General features: G+C 49.2%; 1 protein-coding gene across 2 annotated transcripts in view; it reads left to right on the forward strand.

Annotated features, from left to right (window-relative positions):
- The window catches only part of B4GALNT3 (beta-1,4-N-acetyl-galactosaminyltransferase 3), a 98,563-nt gene that overhangs the window by 63,185 nt on the left and 15,895 nt on the right, over window positions 1–19,483 (forward strand). For both annotated transcript variants that reach the window (XM_087442929.1, XM_087442930.1), the window contains exons 2-7: window positions 7,970–8,073; window positions 9,095–9,172; window positions 16,602–16,697; window positions 17,192–17,282; window positions 17,689–17,789; window positions 18,334–18,401. In XM_087442929.1, coding sequence (XP_087299055.1) covers window positions 7,970–8,073; window positions 9,095–9,172; window positions 16,602–16,697; window positions 17,192–17,282; window positions 17,689–17,789; window positions 18,334–18,401 — 538 coding nt within the window. The remainder of the gene's footprint in view (window positions 1–7,969; window positions 8,074–9,094; window positions 9,173–16,601; window positions 16,698–17,191; window positions 17,283–17,688; window positions 17,790–18,333; window positions 18,402–19,483) is intronic.

Raw genomic sequence — 19,483 nt, forward strand, 5'->3', positions numbered from 1 at the left:
GCACAACAATGTGAATGTCCTTAATGCGACTGAACTGTCCACTTAAAAATGGTTGAGATGGTAAATTTTGTATTAATTTATTTTGCCACACACATACACAAATCTAGAAATTAAATTTTTGAAGAGATTCCATTGCCATCTTATGGAACCAGAGCTTTCCTATATCTGTATTGCTTCTCCCGAACCCTTTGGGACCTGGAAGACCAGTTCTCTTATCCCAGGAAGTGTTTGCACAACATTTTGCCTAAAGTTCCTGCAAGTCTGGAAAATCATCAAGCAATATTGCATCATTAGCATCCAGTTAGCCCAGCTCTCTAATGTATGTCTGTCTGTTTGCATAAAGCAGAACTGGCTTGTGCATGCCCTGCAAATGGGCATGGGTGTGAGTGCCAGGGCCCATATACGAGTCTGCAGACATATTGGTCCTTTCATTTATCATGACATCTGCCCTAAGTGCTCCTAGGAATGGATGGAGCTAAATATCTCTGTTTGTACCTTCTATCTATCACAGCAGTTAGCAGAGTTCTAAGTATACAACAAGTGCTCACTAAATGCCTGGTGATTTATTTATTTATTTATTTACTCTTTCTCAACTTGCTGATTGCTTACTCTTAACCACCAATAAACTTCCTCTTTGAAAGACTCCAGGTAGGGAAAGGATCGTCTCACATCTTCCTCCACATTCAGAAGCTGATCTGGGGGCCAGCCCCGTGGCATAGTGGTTAAGTCCGGCGCGCTCCTCTTTGGCGGCCTGGGTTTGTGGGTTCGGATCCCGGGCATGGACATACACCACTCATTATCCATGCTGTGGCGGCAACCCACATATAAAGTGGAGGAACATGGGCATGGATGTTAGCTCAGGGCAAATCTTCCTCAAGCAAAAAGGAGGAAGATTGGCAACAGATGTTAGCTCAGGGTGAAACGTCCTCAGCAAAAAAAGAAAAAAAAGAAGCTGGTCTGTCTCCCAGTCCAGAAAGAAGACTGGAAACGACCAGTTTTGTGGGTTCAGAAAAGTCAGTCCTGATCTGAGGAGTCCTAAAAACACCTAAGTGGTCCTTGTTTAGGTGCGCCATAGGATTAAAGCATCTCTTCATTGGGCTTGGGCCAGTTTTGGAAATTCTGGATCCTGTTACATCTAGATTTTCTTGAAGCCACCCCATTTCATCAAGGGTCTTAAGTTGAAATTCCCTTTGAGCAGAACTGTGTTTGTGGCTGTAACTGTCCTGTCATAACACTGACTAGTAAATGGGGCCTTAAATGTTGTGGGGTTTTTTTGTTTGTTTCTGTTTTGTTTTTTGTAACGATGATGGTGATGATGACGATATTCTCAAGGTGCCTTGGGGCCTGGCCAAACCTTCTGGGGCCTTTACTAATCAAATCTATGGCTTGGGGAATGGAAAATTACTGAGCTGGGCTGTGTACAGACAGATCCTACATTCCCAGAGGAGCAGCACCAGAGTAGAAAGGGCAGGTGCCCTCTCTCTATCTCTTCTCCTCATCTACCACCTTCAAGTTTTATAATTGAATTGGGATGTTTGGGTGAGCAGGAAGCACTGACAGCAGGGCTGAAATACACAAGCACACACCTGGCTCAGCTCTGATGCCCTCTTTTGGGCCACCTGTAGGTGGCACCCACACAATAGTAGGTACAGTCCCTTGTCTCTTGCTGGCAAGCCTTGGCCTGCCAGCAGCCACAACCATTACAGCAGCTCAGGGGCTAGCTTGGCAGAGAGCTGGGGGAGCAGCTGGCTGTTCTGGTTCCTGATCCCACCTCTGAGCAACAGCAGCTTGAGGGGGACGGGGAGGCTCATCAGGGCCCTACCCATATAAGGCCCTACCTGCTCATCAAAGAGGAGCTAGGAAGACCTCAGGATCCCACCTCTCTCCTGTTCCTCACTGACCCTCTCCTGTCCCACCTGTGCTATAAGGGAGAGTGAGACGGAGCTGAGCGAACCATTTATAATCCCCTGGGCCAACCCCTGCTCACAGACACATGGCTGGATTGTTTACCCTTATGTCGAGAAGGAAGAGGCTCAGAAACTAGGAAGAGGGTAGCAGGCCTATGCTCAGATGCTTTCATGTCCCATTTTCCAGCTGTTTTGGGATATTTGGGTCTCTGCACTCTCTCATGCTTTTCTTTGGCTTATATGGAGAGGTGTTAGTGGCCAAATTAGAGAGAGTAAGGAAATGGTCTGCAGTGTGTGAATGTATGTGTGTGTGTGGTAATTGGGGAGGAGATAGGCTGGTGACTAATGGGTGGCTGACACCAGGTGATAATGATGATGATGGTAGGGGTGAACAAAAATTCTCAAGTATATTCAATAGGGAGTAATGGAATTAAGGACACAGACTTTCATCCTGGGTCCAAACACTGGCCTCTGTCACTTACTACCTTTGTAACTTTCAGCAAGATTTTTAACCTCTAAGCCTTGTTTTCCTGTAGGGTGGTTGTATTAAATAAAATAATCTATATTTCATTTAGCATAAATATGTACATGTATATATGCCTGACACATAAACATTAACTGTCATAGTTACATTATTCTCTTGCATCGAGTTCCCAGGGGTGTCATGGGCTGGGAAGGGAAGGTTAAGCCACACAGCCCTGTCTCTGCCATTGGAGCTTTGGGTTTGCCTTAGAGACTCCCTCCCGGGTGACAGTCCCTGGCTTCATCCCTGACTCTCTCTGCCACCTCAGGTTTCTGGTGGGGTCCAGGCCTTGCTGGCTTCTAGCTTTAGCAGCTCTGTTCTGAGGACGAGTGACTGGCCCTCAAGTGCACGCCAAGGTCAGAGCCACAGTCCCTGCTTTTTCATCCCGGGACTCAGTGCCGGTTCCTGGCATTTATGGAACCATGCCCTGGATGTCACAACCTCCCGTTCCCTGGACAACCTCCTGGTCTCTGGTGGGACGTAGGCTGTGTCTCTGTTCGGCTCCTCTGGATTTCATCACCTTTCCTCTGTACAGATGCGAGGCTTCTTAGCAAATCGTCTAATTCACCCTGGATCTTTGTTTTTTGTTTTTTTTTTTAAGTATTATTATTATTATTTTTTTCCCCAAAGCCCCAGTAGATAGTTGTATGTCTTAGCTGCATATCCTTCTAGTTGCTGTATGTGGGACGTGGCCTCAGCATGGCCGGAGAAGCGGTGTGTCCGTGCGTGCCCAGGATCCGAACCCGGGCTGCCAGTAGCGGAGCGTGCGCACTTAACCGCTAAGCCACGGGGCCGGCCCTGGATCTTTGCTTTACATCTGGTGGAGCTATGGGACCAGCCCTCCGAGACTCTCCTTCAACCCCACTTTTCTAGGGCCCTGGAGGGGTCAGTCCTTCTCTTGTAAGTGTGTTTTGGCTCAGGGAAGGTGCTAGCCCTTTCCAGTGGAGCCCTGCCCCAAGGCTGGAGATAAAGCTTCAGAAATGCCATTTCCATTGCATCTGCCTGTTGGATGTTCCCCAGCCCCACCCTCCATGCTTCCACTTCTCTCTCAGGCACCACTTTCAGCTCCACCTCTCCTGTTGACACTGCATCCTCCCCATCTTAGTGAATGGCAACTCTAGCCTTCCAGCTGCCCAGGTCAGACATCTTGAAGTTATTCTTGATTCCTCTCCCCATATCCAATCCATCAGCAAGGCCTGTCCGCTATACCTTTAAAATCTATCCTAAATCTGCCTGAGCAGCGAGGGATGTCCTTTCTCCCTGGTGTGAATATCCCTGCTGACCACATGACGTATCAGCAAGAGAATCAGACCAGAGGTCAAGAGAAATGAATGCAAGTTTCAGATCTGCAATGTTGTGATGAGTAATAAATAATAAGCTGCAATGTGTTAAGTGCTTATTACACTCTGGGCATTAGGTCCTTTACACAGATTATCTTATTCACTGTGTTACCTTGGGCTAATGATTTCACCTGTCTGTTTCTGTCTCTTCATCTCCAAATGGAGAAGACAACAGTTTACAGGGAGGTTGTGAGGGTGCAGTGAAATCATGTATGTGAGAGTCTTTGAAGAAGAGCAGCAAGGAATATGTGTATGCCATGTTTTCACCAAAGAGCCAAATGATCATCATCAGGCCCTTGAGGGTAGATCATTGCACAGAGGAGGGATGTTGGCAAAGTTCTGGCTGGTGGTGAATTTGATAGCCCAGCTTTGTGAGGGCAGAATGTGAGGCCCATGGTGGTGCTTTATCTGTCACCTGAGATCAGGGTGTCTGTCTCCTGGCACAAATGTGACACCTGTTGCAGGAGAAACAGGCCCTGGCAGCTGGCATTCAGGGAGGAGAAGTCTGGCCAGGAGCAGGAGGAGTTCACTTACCAGAGGGCAAGTGACAAGTGTCAATAGTTAAATCAGCACAGTCTTTTTTTTTTTTTTTTTGAGCAAGATCAGCCCTGAGCTAACATCCATGCCAATCTTCCTCTTTTTGCCGAGGAAGACCAGCCCAGGGCTAATATCCGTGCCCATCTTCCTCTATTGTATGTGGGATGCCACCACAGCATGGCTCGACAGGCAGTGCATTGGTGTCACCCAGGATCCGAACGTGCGAACCCTCGGGCTGCCGAAGCGGAGCACGCACACTTAACCGCTGTGCCACCAAGCCGGCCCCAATCAGCACAGTCTTTAGCTCCATGTTCCCCCCGGCGACTAAGCAATGCCTGGGTGTCCACTGGCAGGGTTAACACAGAGGCAAAGGCCGGGGAACCGGAAATACCAAATGCCCAGCATAGTGCCTGATGGGCAATATGCACTCAGTGAATAATGAGGGCAGGGGTGGGGGATGGATGGGGGATGGGTCTGGGAACAGAAGGCAGTGCTGTGAAACAGGAAATATTACCTTTTGTTCTGCTACCACTGAGTCCCTGCTGGCCCACAGTCTGCTCACTGCTCTGGTCAATAAGCCCAGAGAGAAGCGAGTGAAAGAACTACTGGCCGTTGGCAGTTTACAAAATTCTAAAGGGGCCGGAACTCACATCTTCTGACTTTGAAGTTCAAAACCCCAAACTCAGAAATTGTTAGGGGGACGGAATGCCTATTGAGTACTTCACACGTGTGCCAAACACCACACCGGGTCTGACGCACGTAACAGTCCTCACAGCAGGCTTGTGGGGCAGGCGTTGTTATCCCACCATCTGGAGGAAGAAACCAGGCAAGGCCAAAGTGGCCAAACCAAGGCCACTTATTTGAGCAGCCACTGTTTATAAGCGGTAGATGTACAATTAGATCTTTCTGAATCCAAAGCCTTGCTTGTCTTTCAACTATGTTGTGAAGTCTGCAAAGGGAATACCCTACTCCTTAAATTACTAATGGCTGGGCTGTTGAGTATCCTGTCTCCAGGTATCTCAGAGCCACCCAGACTCAACTGTGACCCAGGGGCAGGGCCTGGTTAGGTTTAACCTCACTGATCCCCTCTCTCCGCGGTGGATTTGTCCTTGTTCACTGAGAAAACCACCGCTTACCTTCTTTTAAAGAGAAATAGAGCTGTACACCAGTTAAAGATGATAAAGACAGATTTTATCCAGTACTATTGCAATATGGGAGAGAGACTTCAGTATAGAACTGAGCTCAATTCCGAACACAGCAAAGACAGCTGGGGATTTACAGCCAACAAACAGAGTGAGGGTGTCAGTGGATGGAAAATTACTAAGAGGAGACATCAAGGGTGGGGGGCTAAACTGGCCTGACAGGATTCTTGCTAAAGGCAGGCCAAGGTCTTGTACATCAAGGATGGGGGGATTCTTGCTAAACAGACTTAACAGGATTCTTTCTAAAAACTGGGCTAGGCAGGCCTAGGACAGGGCCTAAGGATGAGCCCTAGCTGAAAAACAGCTCAGAGGAGCCTGTCTAAAATTTGGTCAAGGAGAGAGTCTGTCACTTCCCAGCAAATGCCAGGACAAGGCATACTGAAGACCCACAGTGAGAGTTCACTGACCTTGAGTTAAGTTGTCTTACCCATCCTTGGTGTGACTTCCAAGAGTCAAAGAATTTGGCTGGAGCTGAAAACTAGTCTATGAGAAAGAACATGCATCTGAGACATACTGTAACTCCTGGTGATGGGGGAAAGAGTATTTTTATTATTATATCCTTACAACTTTGTCTAGAAGTAGATGGGTTTTAGTCATAAGAGCAAAGTCAAGGAAGAGATGACCTGATCATTCAGAGGCAGAAGCAAGGCAGGGCCTGCCCTCCCCCTCCCCACAATGTGACCCATTTGTCACCCAGGCACCTGAGCCCCCCATCCACTAGCCAGCAGCTCCTCGGAGGGGCAGGGGTGGGGCTCTTACATTAGAAGTGTCTGGGCTGGGATTAGCAGATGAACAAACAGCTTTCCTCTGAGATCATCCAGAAATGTAGGGTGTAGGTCTGGAAACATTCTTTCTCTTTCTGCCTTTCTCCCATAGCCTCATCTCACTTCACTGGCTCCAGAATCCTGCTTCCCTGGAACATCCCCCTGCGATGCACTAGTCTGACCTGTTCCTGACTGCCAGCTGGCCAGCCATGGAAACAGGAGAGACCTTGATGGCAGAGGGATAAACCTGCAGAAGGCCCTATAAACATCACATGAGTGGAGGTTTAATGTCTGTGCAGAAACCCAAAGGCACGGATCTCCAGCTGAGGCCTCTGCCCCCGGGACTCCTCAAAGTCTATGCCGAAAAGTGCCCATAGGAGAAAGTGTAGACAGAAGGAGAAAATGGTGGCTCCTGAGACAGACAGGCTCTCTGTTCTGATCCTGGCTTCAAAACAATCACCTCTGTGACTTTAAACTCTGAGCTTCCCTTTCCCCATCTGTACAATGGGGGTAATCAGACGTGGCCTATCTTACAAGATGCTTCTAAGGCTCAAATGAGATCATGCCTGTGAGATGCTTAGAAACACTAAAAGGCCACACAAAACGTATTCCCACACACATTGCAATCCCCCTCTTGGAGTCGATTACATAAACACTCATGCAAAATGTTGATGTCCACCTTCTGCAGACCTCTGTTTGTGGATTTTGCTCTTTCCTCTGTGTCTGGTTGGCTGTATCTCTACTGGTGCTCACATAGGGGTTCCTATGACACCCCTGCTTTTTGCCAGTATCAGCTCCCATTGGTCAGTGACTGTCAGTCTACCTTCTTTTGTGCAGTGCCCACCACAGTATCTGGGAGCATCTTTTTTTTTAGACAAAAAGAATTTTATTTTTTTTTTTGTGAGGAAGATCAGCCCTGAGCTAACATCTGCTAATCCTCCTCTTTTTGCTGAGGAAGACCGGCCCTGGGCTAACATCCATGCCCATCTTCCTCCACCTTATATGGGACACTGCCACAGCATGGCTTGACAAGCAGCGCGTCGGTGCGCGCCTGGGATCCGAACCGGCGAACCCCGGGCTGCAGCAGTGAAGCGCGCGCACTTAACTGCTTGCGCCACCAGGCCGGCTCCTCTGGGAGCATCTTCATGGCCCACCCTTTCCTTCCTCTCCCAGCTGTAGTTCTGTCCAGCAACCCAGAGATTAATGGTGGGCAGAGGGGAGGGCCTCCCCAACTAGACAACGTGCTGTCTCCCTGGGCTTGGAGGAAAGGGACTGAGCTGGAAAGGGAAATTGTGCAGGGGAAAGCTTAGTTCCATTGCCTTTCACAACCATTTTCCCACAATGGCCTTTGGGAGAAATCAGCCTCGAGAGGCAACTGGGGAAGAATCAGCTGTTGTGGGTTACCAGGGAGCGGACAAGACTTCATGTTCACCCCGCCTGGCTCCTTCTCTGATTCATGGAAGACAGCGAATTCTAGTGGCATATGAGCTTATTTCCTCTCTGTCCTCCTGACTTTGGCCAAGGTTGTAACTATCTCCCAACACCACCACCCCCACGTCATACCCTCCGTATGAAGAGGAGTGAGGAGCAGCAGAAGGGAAGATGATTGCCTCTGTTGTCCCCCCAAATCTTACAGATTGATAAGGACTTCTGCTTATGTTGAACTCGCTCCTCTCTTCCTCTTTCCCTTCCATAGGGTATGGCAGCTGGAGAGAACTGGCCAAGGCCCTGGCCAGTAGGAACATTCCAGCTGTGGATCCAAATCTCCAGTTCTACCATCCCCAGAGGCTGGGCCTCAAGGTATGTGGCAGGGCCACCCTGTTTTCCCTGCTGCTGGGTTAACATGGGTCCTCAGCTGCCTGTGCTCTTGTAGTCTTAAGGGAAACCTCCACTTTTCTGTGGTGAGAGAGGCAGAGGAGAAAGGAATGGCAGTCCGGCATCACAGGATGTCCTAGCTGGGTAGGTAGAGATATCCATCCTGCCCTCCTCAAAGCCTTTGTCACGTAGTTCAAGACGCCCCTGTCTGAACCGTGCCAGGCATATGGCCTCCATCTCCAACAGCACTGGGGCCATGTCCTGCCTCTTGCTGGCATGAGGACTGCACTGGTACTCTAGTGATAATCCCAGATGCCTAAGTGATGATCCCAGATGCTCGCTGCTAAGAGTCAGAAATGATGAGGTAGACAGACACTTCTCCCTGCAGATAGCTGGGGGACAGATTTGTCATGGAGCATTTTCCCTATAGTGTTTCTTGGGCCAACAGTCCCTAGGGAGACAGGAGCAGCTCTGGGTGGGGATTAAGGAAATCGGGGTCCAGTTCAATCTGGAGCCCGAAGATTGAGTCTCTGAGCCTAGAACAGACATGGATCCCCAGAAACGGACAGGAACCAAACTGAAGCTGTGGACCTGCATGGTTGGGAAGAGCTGGGGTGTCCCCAAGGTGCTCCCACTTGTTAAGACAAATGAGCGACAAATCTAGGCAGAGCCTTGAGGGGATGTAGAGGGAGAGGGAAGCAAGATCCCTGCCCTCAGGAGAGCCTGATTGAATTAGATTTTTTTTTTTTTCCCATGCGGGAAGACTGAGAAAATTCAGGCAAGTACAAGAACCTCAGGAGTATACATTGATGAAACTGTAAGGAGGTATATTCCTGAGGGACAGAGTATAAATAATAAATGGGAGTGTCCCTTAAGTTGATAAGCTTCCTAGGGGCAGGGCTGTGTCTCCCAACCCTCTACTTCCCCACAGACACTTTCAAGGGGCCCTGAATCCTGTTCTCACCCTAATATCCCCGCCAAGTTTACTTCTCCCTTCTTCTGTCAGGACCAAGACTTTGAGCGAGGAGGGAGCAGTAACAGCAGCTACCTGAAGTGGAATAAGCCTGTCCCCTGGCTCTCAGAGGTAAGGGACTGTCTATTGTCCCTCTTCTTTGAGAGGGTTAAAAAGTAGTTTTTACAGATAATTCCAGAGACTACAGAAAATTTCCTTCTAGTGGTTATTATTAAGAATTTTCACCTAATTTGGAAAAAAAGGGTTCCAGGCTCATTCAGTTTTTCTTCGTTTAGAGAAGGAGAACTAACATTTGCTGTGGGCCTACTGTGTGCCAGGCTTGGCATATCATCTCATCAGCTTTATGACCCTGTAAGATAGTATCGCTATCTTCATTTTATGGGTGAGAAAAAGAAGACTCAGAAGAGCTACATGATTTTCATGTCCATATGAATCCTCAGTTTTTTTTGTGTGTGTGTGTGAAGAAGATTAGCCCTGAGCTAACATCCGTGCCAATACCCCTCTTTTTGCTGAGGAAGACTGGCCCTGGGCTAACATCTGTGCCCATCTTCCTCCACTTTATATGGGACGCCGCCACAGCATGGCCTGACAAGCGGTGCATCAGTGCGTGCCCGGGATCCGAACTGGGCCGCCAGCAGCGGAGCGCGCGCACTTAACTGCTAGGCCACGGGGCCGGCCCCTGAATCCTCAGTCATAAAGACAGACTACCCAAATTGTTTTTCTTGGGCCATCAAGTCCTATAAGATATTCCAGGAAGAAAAGAGTCCACTATTAAATAAGGTTTAAAAACTGTATATTCTGTCCACTTCTTGGAAGTACACATTAGCGTGTGAAAGGTTCTGAGAAGTTCTGCAGTAATCTATTTAACTTGGTTTAGCTCAGCAAGTACCAAGCTTACTTGCCTCCTGAATTGCTTTTTTCCATGAAACATCTATTAATATTCTATGAAACTAGTGTTCTAAGGAGGATACACTAGGAAACTCTGCTTTAGAAAATTTTTATAGGACATGGTTAGACGTGTGAGTAAAAGTTGTCATAACCATCATGACACCTTTTATTTCTATAGGATATGACAGAGTTTTTTTCTTTTGGTGAAGAAACTGAGGCTCAGGGAGGTTAATTAACACACAAGATTACCCTGAGTAATGGATTATGCCAAGACTCTGTAGTAACATGGTGCTTTGGGGGTGAAAATTTTAAATTTGTGTGTCGTATTTTACAGCTTGTCCACAATCCAGTGTCTTTTAGCCCTGAGTCCTGTGGACATACTTTTCTTGGCTGGGTGGTATTGGCCAGCCCATTGTCTTTATCCATAAAGAGATCACAGATTGATCTCTTTAGCCTGGGCGATTTTATTTCCAATTCACCCATTTGCTGTGGGGCAGGAGTGAAGGAGGCAGTATCATGCTAAATGTGATGTTAGATTATCTACACCATGAAACTGCCTCTGTTTAAAGCCCTGAGAGGATTACAACACTGGCACAGGGGCCAGCCCGGTGGCGTAGCAGTTATGTTCACACACTCCGCTTTGGCGGCCCGGGGTCTGCCGGTTCGGATCCTGGGCAAGGACCATGCTGAGGTGGCTTCCCACCTAGAAGAACTAGACAGGACCTACAACTAGGATATACAACTATGTGCTGGGGCTTTGGGGATAAAAAAGGAAAAAAGAGAAAGATTGGCAACAGATGTGAGCTCAGGGCCAATCTTCCAAAAAAAAAAAATGTCAAAGGAATCTTTTAAAAAAAAACACTGGTGGGGCCGGCCCGGTGGCGTAGCAGTTAAGTTCGTGAACTCCACTTTGACAGCCCAGGGTTAGCAGGTTCAGATCCCAGGCGCGGACCAACACACTGCTTGTCAGGCCATGCTGTGGCAGCATCCCATATAAAGTAGAGGAAAATGGGCACAGATGTTAGCCCAGAGCCAATCTTCCTCAGCAAAAAGAGGAGGATTGGCAATGGATGTTAGCTCAGGGCTAATCTTCCTCACACACAAACACAAAAAACCACTGGCACACCTGTGTTAGGTGACATCATCAGGTAATTATGCCCCGCGCCCACCTGGAGATAGTATTTTGAAAAGAAGTTGCCTTAAAGACCATTGGTCCAGTGATTCAGCCTTCTCTCCTTTGAGGACAGTTCAGATAATTTTTCTTAATGAAGCAATTATTTTGAAAGATTATAACTACATAATATTCTGCATGTGTTAATCATTAATTTCCCTGCTTTTTTTTGGCCAATGAAGGATGGAGATACATATATATGAAATGAAAACAGTGAACAAATAGTAAATAGTGATTAAAATAGGATTAACTTTTTAAAGAAATACGGTCATGTGCCGCATAACGATGTTTTGGTCAACGACCCACCATGTACATGACAGTGGTCGCATAAGATTAGTACCATACAGCATAGGAGTGTAGTAGGCTATACCATCTAGGTTTGTGTAAGTACACTCGGATGTTCACACAATGATGGAATCGCCTAACGAGACGCATTTCTCAGAACATATCTTAGAGTGTTAAGTGACTCATGACTAGTTGATCTTTCAGTAAGTGTATATGGCCTTTTGGTGGTAAATGCCCAATTGCCATTGACTTTGTTTTTTCAATATTAAAAGTAGCTTACAAAACCCTCCTTACAATCTTCATGTATCTTCAGGATCTTTACCAAAATAAGACCCTGAAAGGTTAAGTAACTAACGTTCTCAGTCACACAGCTGCACAGTGGCTCCAGCTCTCTTCCAGCACATCCTGGGCACCTGTCTGTTCCCATCTCCTTACCTGTCTCCTGCCTTTTGACATACAGTTTCAGCAGGAAATGCTCAGATTAATGACACATCTCACTTACTGAACATCTACTAGATGGCAGGAGCTGGCAGGTTGTACTGTTTTCCCCGTTTTCAGGTAATGGCTCAGAGAGGGGTTAACTCTCTCAGTACTCAAGGTGGCATAGCTAGTATGTGGTCCTGCTCTGAAGGTGAGCAGGGACAGAATACATGAAGGCTGGCGGTGGTCTCTTCTTTGACTGTCTCCCTGCCCCAGCCTTTGGCAGGCAGCTCAAGGTCTCTGAGGCCAGAAGTCACTCTGGAAAGCGAAGCAGCCTTAAGCATTCTACTTGGTGTGTCAGAAAGAGACCATCAGAGTGGATGGCTGTGGGGCTGGGCTTCATGGGGTAACTGCCCTCAAAAGCTTATTCATGTCAACCCAAATCATAAGACACTGATTAACAAATCCCACTAATTAACAAACCTCAATGCCAATTTATCCATTTACCAGTAAATATATGGGCCCATTGACCAAAACACTGTCTACTATTCAGGACGCTCCCTCTGGAAAACCAAAATAGTTACAAGAAAGAAGTTTGGAGAATACAAAATCAGATCAAAGCAAGTCAGAGTTTTCGTGGGTCATGTTATGGGGTCTTTGGTGAGGCGGTATCTCTCTCCTGAGAAGAGGGCTGGGATGCAGGCTCCTCTTCTCAGACTTCCCTTTTTCTTTATAACACTTTTATTGATATATAATACACATACCATATAATTCATCCATTTAAAGTATACAATTCAATAGCTTTTAGTACATTCATAGAGTTGTGCATTCATCACTATCAATTTAGAACATTTTCATTACCACGGAAAGAAACCCCACACCCGCAGCCATCGCCCTCGCTACCCTCATCCCCCAGCCTTGGGCAAACACTAATCTACTTTCTGTCTCCAGATTTGCCTGTTCTGGACATTTCATGTAAATGGAATCAAACAATATGTGGCCATTTGTGCCTGGCTTTTTTCACTTAGCATGATGTTTTCAAGGCTCATCCATGTTGTAGCACGTATCAGTACTTCATATCTTTTTATTGCTGAATAATCTTCCATTGTGTGGATGTACCACATTTTATTTATCCTTCCTCGATAGATGGATATTTGGGTTGTTTCTGCTTTTTGGCTATTAGGAATAATGCTGCTGTGAAGGTTGTGTACAAGTTTTTGTGTAGATCAGACTTTCCTTTCTTCAGAGCCCCAAGTCACAATCATCGTACACTTTGGTCACCTTAGTGAGATACAAGTGGCATCTCAGTTCATTTACGAACCATCTATTCAAATGGGGATAATTTTCTCCATTAGAATTTCACCAAATAGGCCTCTGGCCCTTTCCTCAAAATCCAGAGCTACCTCTTATCTTCATAGAGTCTGGAGCTCCTTGATTCCAAGGGGGAGCTCCCTGGAAGGACAGGTGTGAACTCGAGTATCTGGAAACTCTGAACAGGAACCTGGTGTATAGGAACTAGTGACTTCATTTTCCTGCTGTGTAGGTCACTTGGCCCAGCCTTCTGCACTTCTCCTCCAGGTTGGGGCCTCACTGCCCCATGAGCTGAACCCCCAGCCAGGTGTGCTGGTCTCGCGAGTGTGAATCTGATTGAGCAACAGCTTGGTACAGTGGAGGGTCAGTGAGTGCTCACCTCCCGTGATGGGCTTCTGACCTCTCCTAAAGGTAGAGCTGATCACTCCCGCCTTCATGCCCTCTGTATCTCACACCTCTGCAGTAGCCCCTGGCACATGTGACGCCTGTTTGTTTACGTGTCTCTCTCCTTTGAGGACCACATCTCTTCTCATCTTTAACTGATACAAAGCAGACACTGAGTGCTTATAGAATAAACGAAGGAACATATGGTTTCAGACTTAGCTTCTCCAAGCATTTGTTCATTCACATAATCAAGATGTGCAGGGAACACAGAGGAGGGAGCTATTAACTCTGCTGGGGGAAATCAGAGAAGGCCTCAGAGAGAAAGATTTGAGAAGAGCCTTGAAGGATGAGCCCGAGTTTGCTTGGTGGGGGAGAAAGGAAAGGGCCTTCCAACCAGGAAAAAATCTTTGTTAAGACAAGGAGAGGTGAAGGAGCCTGACGGCGACGGGCAGCTTGGCGTGGGCAGAGTAGGTGTGTGACAGGGAGTGCTATGAGGTGAGGCTGGGAAGGTAGGTCAGTCATAAGACTTCATGTGCCAGGGTAAGGTTTGGTTCTGAAGCCTTCTAGGAACCTTCTGAGGTTTGAAACAGTGGGGTGACTCAATGAGATCTGTGCTTTAGAAAGTTCTGCAGGCACTGGAGCAGAGAGTGAAGTGCAGTGGAGGGGAGAAGCTTTGATCCAGTTAGGGCACTCTGCTGCAGGCCTGGCAAGCCCGGTGAGGCCTGGCAGAGACAGTGTCGTGGGGGTGGAAGACAGTGGATGTTCCTGTGTGAGGACCCACCAGGCTGGCCTCACCCTCCTGCATCCATACTCCCAGACTGTCTCCCCACTTCCACAGGATTAATTGCTGTGTATCCTTGGCGAGTCACTTTACCTCTCTGGGCCTCAATATTCTCACCTTTAAAATGAGAGGATTCCAACAGATATTTTTCTCCACTACTTATAACTGGAAGTTCCAAATCTGTCATTGGCCATGGACGTGCTCTGGCAATGGGAGTAACCAATGCCGTTCCCTGGGCCTTAGTCCCTGTTGGACAATGGAGAGAGTGGGCAAAGGGTGGTGCTGATAAGCTGGAGTCCCACATCCCTGCCAGAAACAAAGAGTCCAAAACTTGGAGGGACACAAATCGTGGTGGGGTCGCCAGTCTGGGCCTAGAGAGGAAGATGGTATCCACTGGTCCCTCAGAGACCCTCATATACAGCCTGAGGGTGGGTGAAGCATGGTTTGAGAGCTAGCTTAATGCCAAGTAAGGGCCTAGACCTCAGAGGAGATGGATAGTCCTCTCCCTGCACTCCCACCTCCCTGGGCCTGGCGTTTCCTGCAGTATCTCAGGCTCCCATTGCTATGGCAAGCAAGGCCAGGAGAGGGAGGTGAGAGGTGCCAGCCCAGCTCCTTCCTCCTTCCCTCCTTTCCCTGCCCAAACCCCCTGTGGCCTCTGGCCTCTGGCCCCCTGGCTGAACACAACAGACTTCTCTGGTGGCATGCCCTCCCTCCGCAGTTTGCTGTGGATCTGAGCACACTGCCCTGAAAGACTCCCAGGGAGGGGCAGAGAGGAGGCCTTTTGGAGGAGACAACTGAGTCTTGCAAAGTGGACTTAAGGAATTTCCCCAGAAGTAGCACAATGTCCCCATTCTTTCCTTCCAAGAAGCCTTAACCCGACCCCACCTACCCAGCCCACATTCTCTCTCCCATTCATCCCAGCCCCCCACTCATATTCCCGGGAGTGATGGCTGCTTCCCAAGGTCCCACATTCCTAGCATTGACCCAGCCAGCACGCACAGGAAGTGCCAAGTTGCAGAGGGACAGGCTCTCCTATGTCTTTTCTGGATCCAGCTTTGGGGTAGTGTTTCCCCCACGCTGGGGACTTGTGCCCACCCAACCAGCCACACCTCAGATCTTGGGCATTCCTGCTGAGGAGTTCTCCCCCCACCTCCCGTCTTCTCTCCCCTCACCATCCCTCCCTCCAGATCTCCTGCTAAAGACCTTGCACCACTTTCTTCCATCTGGGCTTCCAGTCGGGGTGTCCCTTCCTCTGTTTTCCTAAGAGCAGCTCGGATTTTGATATCTGATGGGCCACAGTGGGGAGGGAAGGGCAGGGCAGGGCCTGTTTGTATAGAGTACTTGAGGCTTCACCTCCCACAACCTGGAGATTAAGCTCTAGGGGAGGAGGAGAAAAGAGCTGAGGTGGGGTAAGCTGAAACTCTGTCAGGATACATTGGGACAATATCCCCATGCTTCCCGTCCCCTCTCAAACTCCCCCCTTCCACCCACCCAGAGTACTGGCTCCCCTTCCTTCTGAAGGGGGCTCTCTGCTTCAGGCCTCCAAGCTCAGTCCTGCGCTCCACCAGTACCACAGCCAAGGAGGAGAAAGAGGATACATTCTCTGCTCCTACCTTGCCAGAGCTGCCCCGAAGCCCCAGGCACCTGGGTGGTTGTCCCAGGAGAGGCTGGGCGGGGGAGGCTCTGGTTCCCTGAGAGAGCAGGCAGAGGCCTTCTGGACGGGCCCAGACCCCCTGCAGTGCTTTCCCAGCTGCTTCCCCACAAGGGGAGCCAGAAGCGTGAAGACCACTGGGTAGATAAGGTTTCACCAGCAGACAGCTCTGGAACTTTACTCTTATTAGGCATTAGGGGGAGGGGAGGGGCGGGGAGCAAGTCTTTAGCTGAAACCCCAGCTTGGCGCCTCCTTCCAGCTCCCTCTGTCATCTCTGCCATTCTGTCATGGCTATTACTCCTTCTTGCTTGGGGAATGCAAACCAGCCCCCTTCCTGCATGGAAAGAGCTGGGAGAGTGTGTGTGTGTGTGTGTGTGTGCGCGCGCGCGCGCGCACGTGCATGCGAGAGCGCGTGCACACACGCATGCCCAGAAAAACAGACCCAGGCCTCAGGGCCAGGCCATGGGGATGAGGTTCCCGAAAGAAGCCGTGGATGCCAAGGATGGGAATGGGACTGAAAGGGATCATGACCTTCAACAGCGAGAGGAACACTTCAGGCCGGGGCTGCAGTGGCCACCTTAAGCCGCAGGACTGCAGGGGTAGGTTTGGGGTGCTCGCATTCACCCACTTTCTTCTCTGCCCCGTACAGTTCCGGGGCCACGTCAACCTGCATGTGTTTGAAGACTGGTGTGGCAGTTCCGTCCAGCAACTCAGGAGGAACCTCCACTTCCCACTGTACCCCCATGTGAGTGCCTGCAGGGCCCACCTCTCCTTCCTCCCTCCACACCCATCTCCTCCCCTCTCTCTCTCTGCCCCACTCTCATCTCCCATCTCCCCCTGTCTTCTGTCTCCTTCATCTTTCCTTGCTTTTTTTCTGATTCAGTTTCTTTCCTTTATCTCTTGGATCCTCTTTTCCTCTGCCCACAATATCTCCCTTGTTCCCTTCCCAGGGATTCCTTTGATTTGTCTGCTGTCCTCTGCATCATTTTCAGCTTTAGGCTGTCATTGTGGCTCATAATATAGTTTACCCAGGGCTCCCACATACAGTTGTGCTGGTTGTGCACTGTACAAGGCCACCTGGACAAAGAAGCAAGTGGGAGTGGAAATCTTGCCTACGCTCCACTCACCAAGCCACACCCCAGTCCTTCCTGGTCTTCCCACCAGCCCTGAATGGACCAATTTCTTCAATTTCCTCTTCCCTCTTCTGGGTAACGGTTTCCCTCCCCTTTCTTGGCATAGATCCGCACAACCCTGAGGAAGCTGGCCGTGTCCCCCAAATGGACCAACTATGGCCTCCGCATCTTTGGCTACCTGCACCCCTTCACCGATGGTGAGGCCAGCCCCTGAGTCCCATCCTTCTACTTCCTGCTGCAGAGTTCCTTAGGGCACCCAGAGAACACAAGCCTGTAGCTGAGAAAAGTCTGCACTAGGCTGGCTGGCCCCTGTTAGTCCATCATCAGGGAGAGAGGGGAAGTTGAGTCATGGTGAGGTCTCTTCCAGTCCCCCCAGGCTGCCACTTCACTCCCTGATTTGCCGAGTCTGGAATTAGCTCGCCTCTCTCTGTAGGTCTTCTCCATCTTCACAGGGTCTCCCAGGAGACCCTACTCTGCAAAGAGGGAAGCCACGGCACCAAGCCCCTGAAGAGAATTTAATCACTAAGATGTGAACAGGCCCTCAGCCCTCTGTGCTGCCGCCCTTCTTGCTCTCATCTGGACACTCTCTCCCCCACTGCCCAGGGAAAATCCAGTTTGCCATTGCTGCAGATGACAACGCTGAATTCTGGCTGAGCCGTGACGACCAGGTCTCAGGCCTTCAGCTGCTGGCCAGCGTGGGCAAGGTAGGGTCACCTCAGCCCAGGAGCTCCCACATCACTCCCAGGAGCCAGGTCATTGAAGAGGCATGTGCCTCCATCAGGAGACTCTCATTACCATTAGTGTCTCTGCTGTGAGAGCCAAGGAGGAAGGTGTGAGAAAGAAGCGTCCTCCCTCTCACCCCATCCCATTTACAAGGGGACGGGGTGAGGTGTGGGGAGGAGTAAGAAGTCGGTCTGTGGCGGAAAAGACCCCAGGAAGATTCGTCTCTGGGCCGGGACTGAGCCACATCTATCTTTTGGGTCCTTTGGTCCTCAGCAGGGTGCTCTGGATTTGCACTGTGGGGACTGGTTGACCGGGGCCCTCTGGGAAGGGCAGAGATGCTTCTCACATGAGTCACTTGGTCATTCTTCCTGACTCTTCTCTTTTCTCTCCCATCACTCTCATCTCCTTCCTTCCTCTCTTCCTCTCACTCTTCTCCTCATTCCTTCCTTGTCTCTTCCCTCACCACCCCCATCCTTCATCCTTCTCTTCTCCTGCTTCCTTCTCTCTCTCTCCCCACACGTCTAGACTGGAAAAGAGTGGACTGCCCCTGGAGAGTTTGGGAAATTTTGGAGTCAAATTTCCAAGCCAGTGAGGTGAGTGAGGAGTGTCGTGATATTCTTGTGAGCAGCAAAAGCCCCTGTTCTACCTCAGATTCTGAGGCCACATCAGAGTCAGAGAGCCCCGTTGTATCGCTCTCCCCTCTCCAGCCTTCCTCTTTCCAGACGTTCAGTGTGCTGGGCACCCATGCATTCTGGTAAATGAAGTCTTTGACTTAGAAACCATCTGACCCATCCTTCCTCATCTTACAGGAGAAGAGACTGAGACCTAGAGAAGGATGTGACTTAATGAAGGTCACACAGGTATTTAGTGACACTCAGGACTGGAAAACAAAATGGGGGTCCTTTCTCCCAGTCCTCGCCCTTCCCATTTTCTCCATCCTTGGAAATGTCCACAGCTCTACAGCCTGACACCAGCTGCTCTGCCTGTGCTGCAGAAAGTTCCTCATGGCAGTGATCACTCGCTAGAGTGGTGGCGCAGTGGCTCTAACATGCTGGAAGGGGGAACTCAGCCCAACTCCAGCGCGCCACCTGGTGGCCAGCACACACGCAGGCAAGAGCATGCGTTGTTTTGATGGTAATATTGATGTTGATAATAAGAAGACAATCTAGCTTGCAAAGAGCGCTTGCTGTGTGCCAGCGTATGGTGAGCACTTGACATGTAATTCAGCGTAGCAGCCAATGACATGGACTCTGGGTCCAAATCCCAACCCCACTACTTACTATCTCGGTGACTTTGGGCAAATTACCCAAGATTTCAGTGCCTCTTTGTTCTCACCTGTAAACAAGGATTAAGTGAGTTAGTATATATAAAGCACTTAGGGCAGTGCCTAGCACATGGTAACAACTCCATCAGGGTAATTATTATTATTCATTTGCTTCTCCCCATCATCCTGACTTAAGTGCTGTTATTTTTTGTGTGTGTGTGAGGAAGATCAGCCCTGAGCTAACATCCATGCCAATCTTCCTCTTTTTGCTGAGGAAGACTGGCCCTGAGCTAACATCTATTGCCAATCCTCCTCCCCCTTTTCCCCCCAAAGCCCCAGTAGATAGTTGTATGTCATAGTTGCACATCCCTCTAGTTGCTGTATGTGGGACGCCGCCTCCGCGTGGCCGGA

The sequence above is a fragment of the Ceratotherium simum genome, chromosome 17 (assembly GCF_057802395.1).
Source record: "Ceratotherium simum simum isolate JZ-2026a chromosome 17, ASM5780239v1, whole genome shotgun sequence".
Classification (NCBI taxonomy): Eukaryota; Metazoa; Chordata; class Mammalia; order Perissodactyla; family Rhinocerotidae; genus Ceratotherium; species Ceratotherium simum.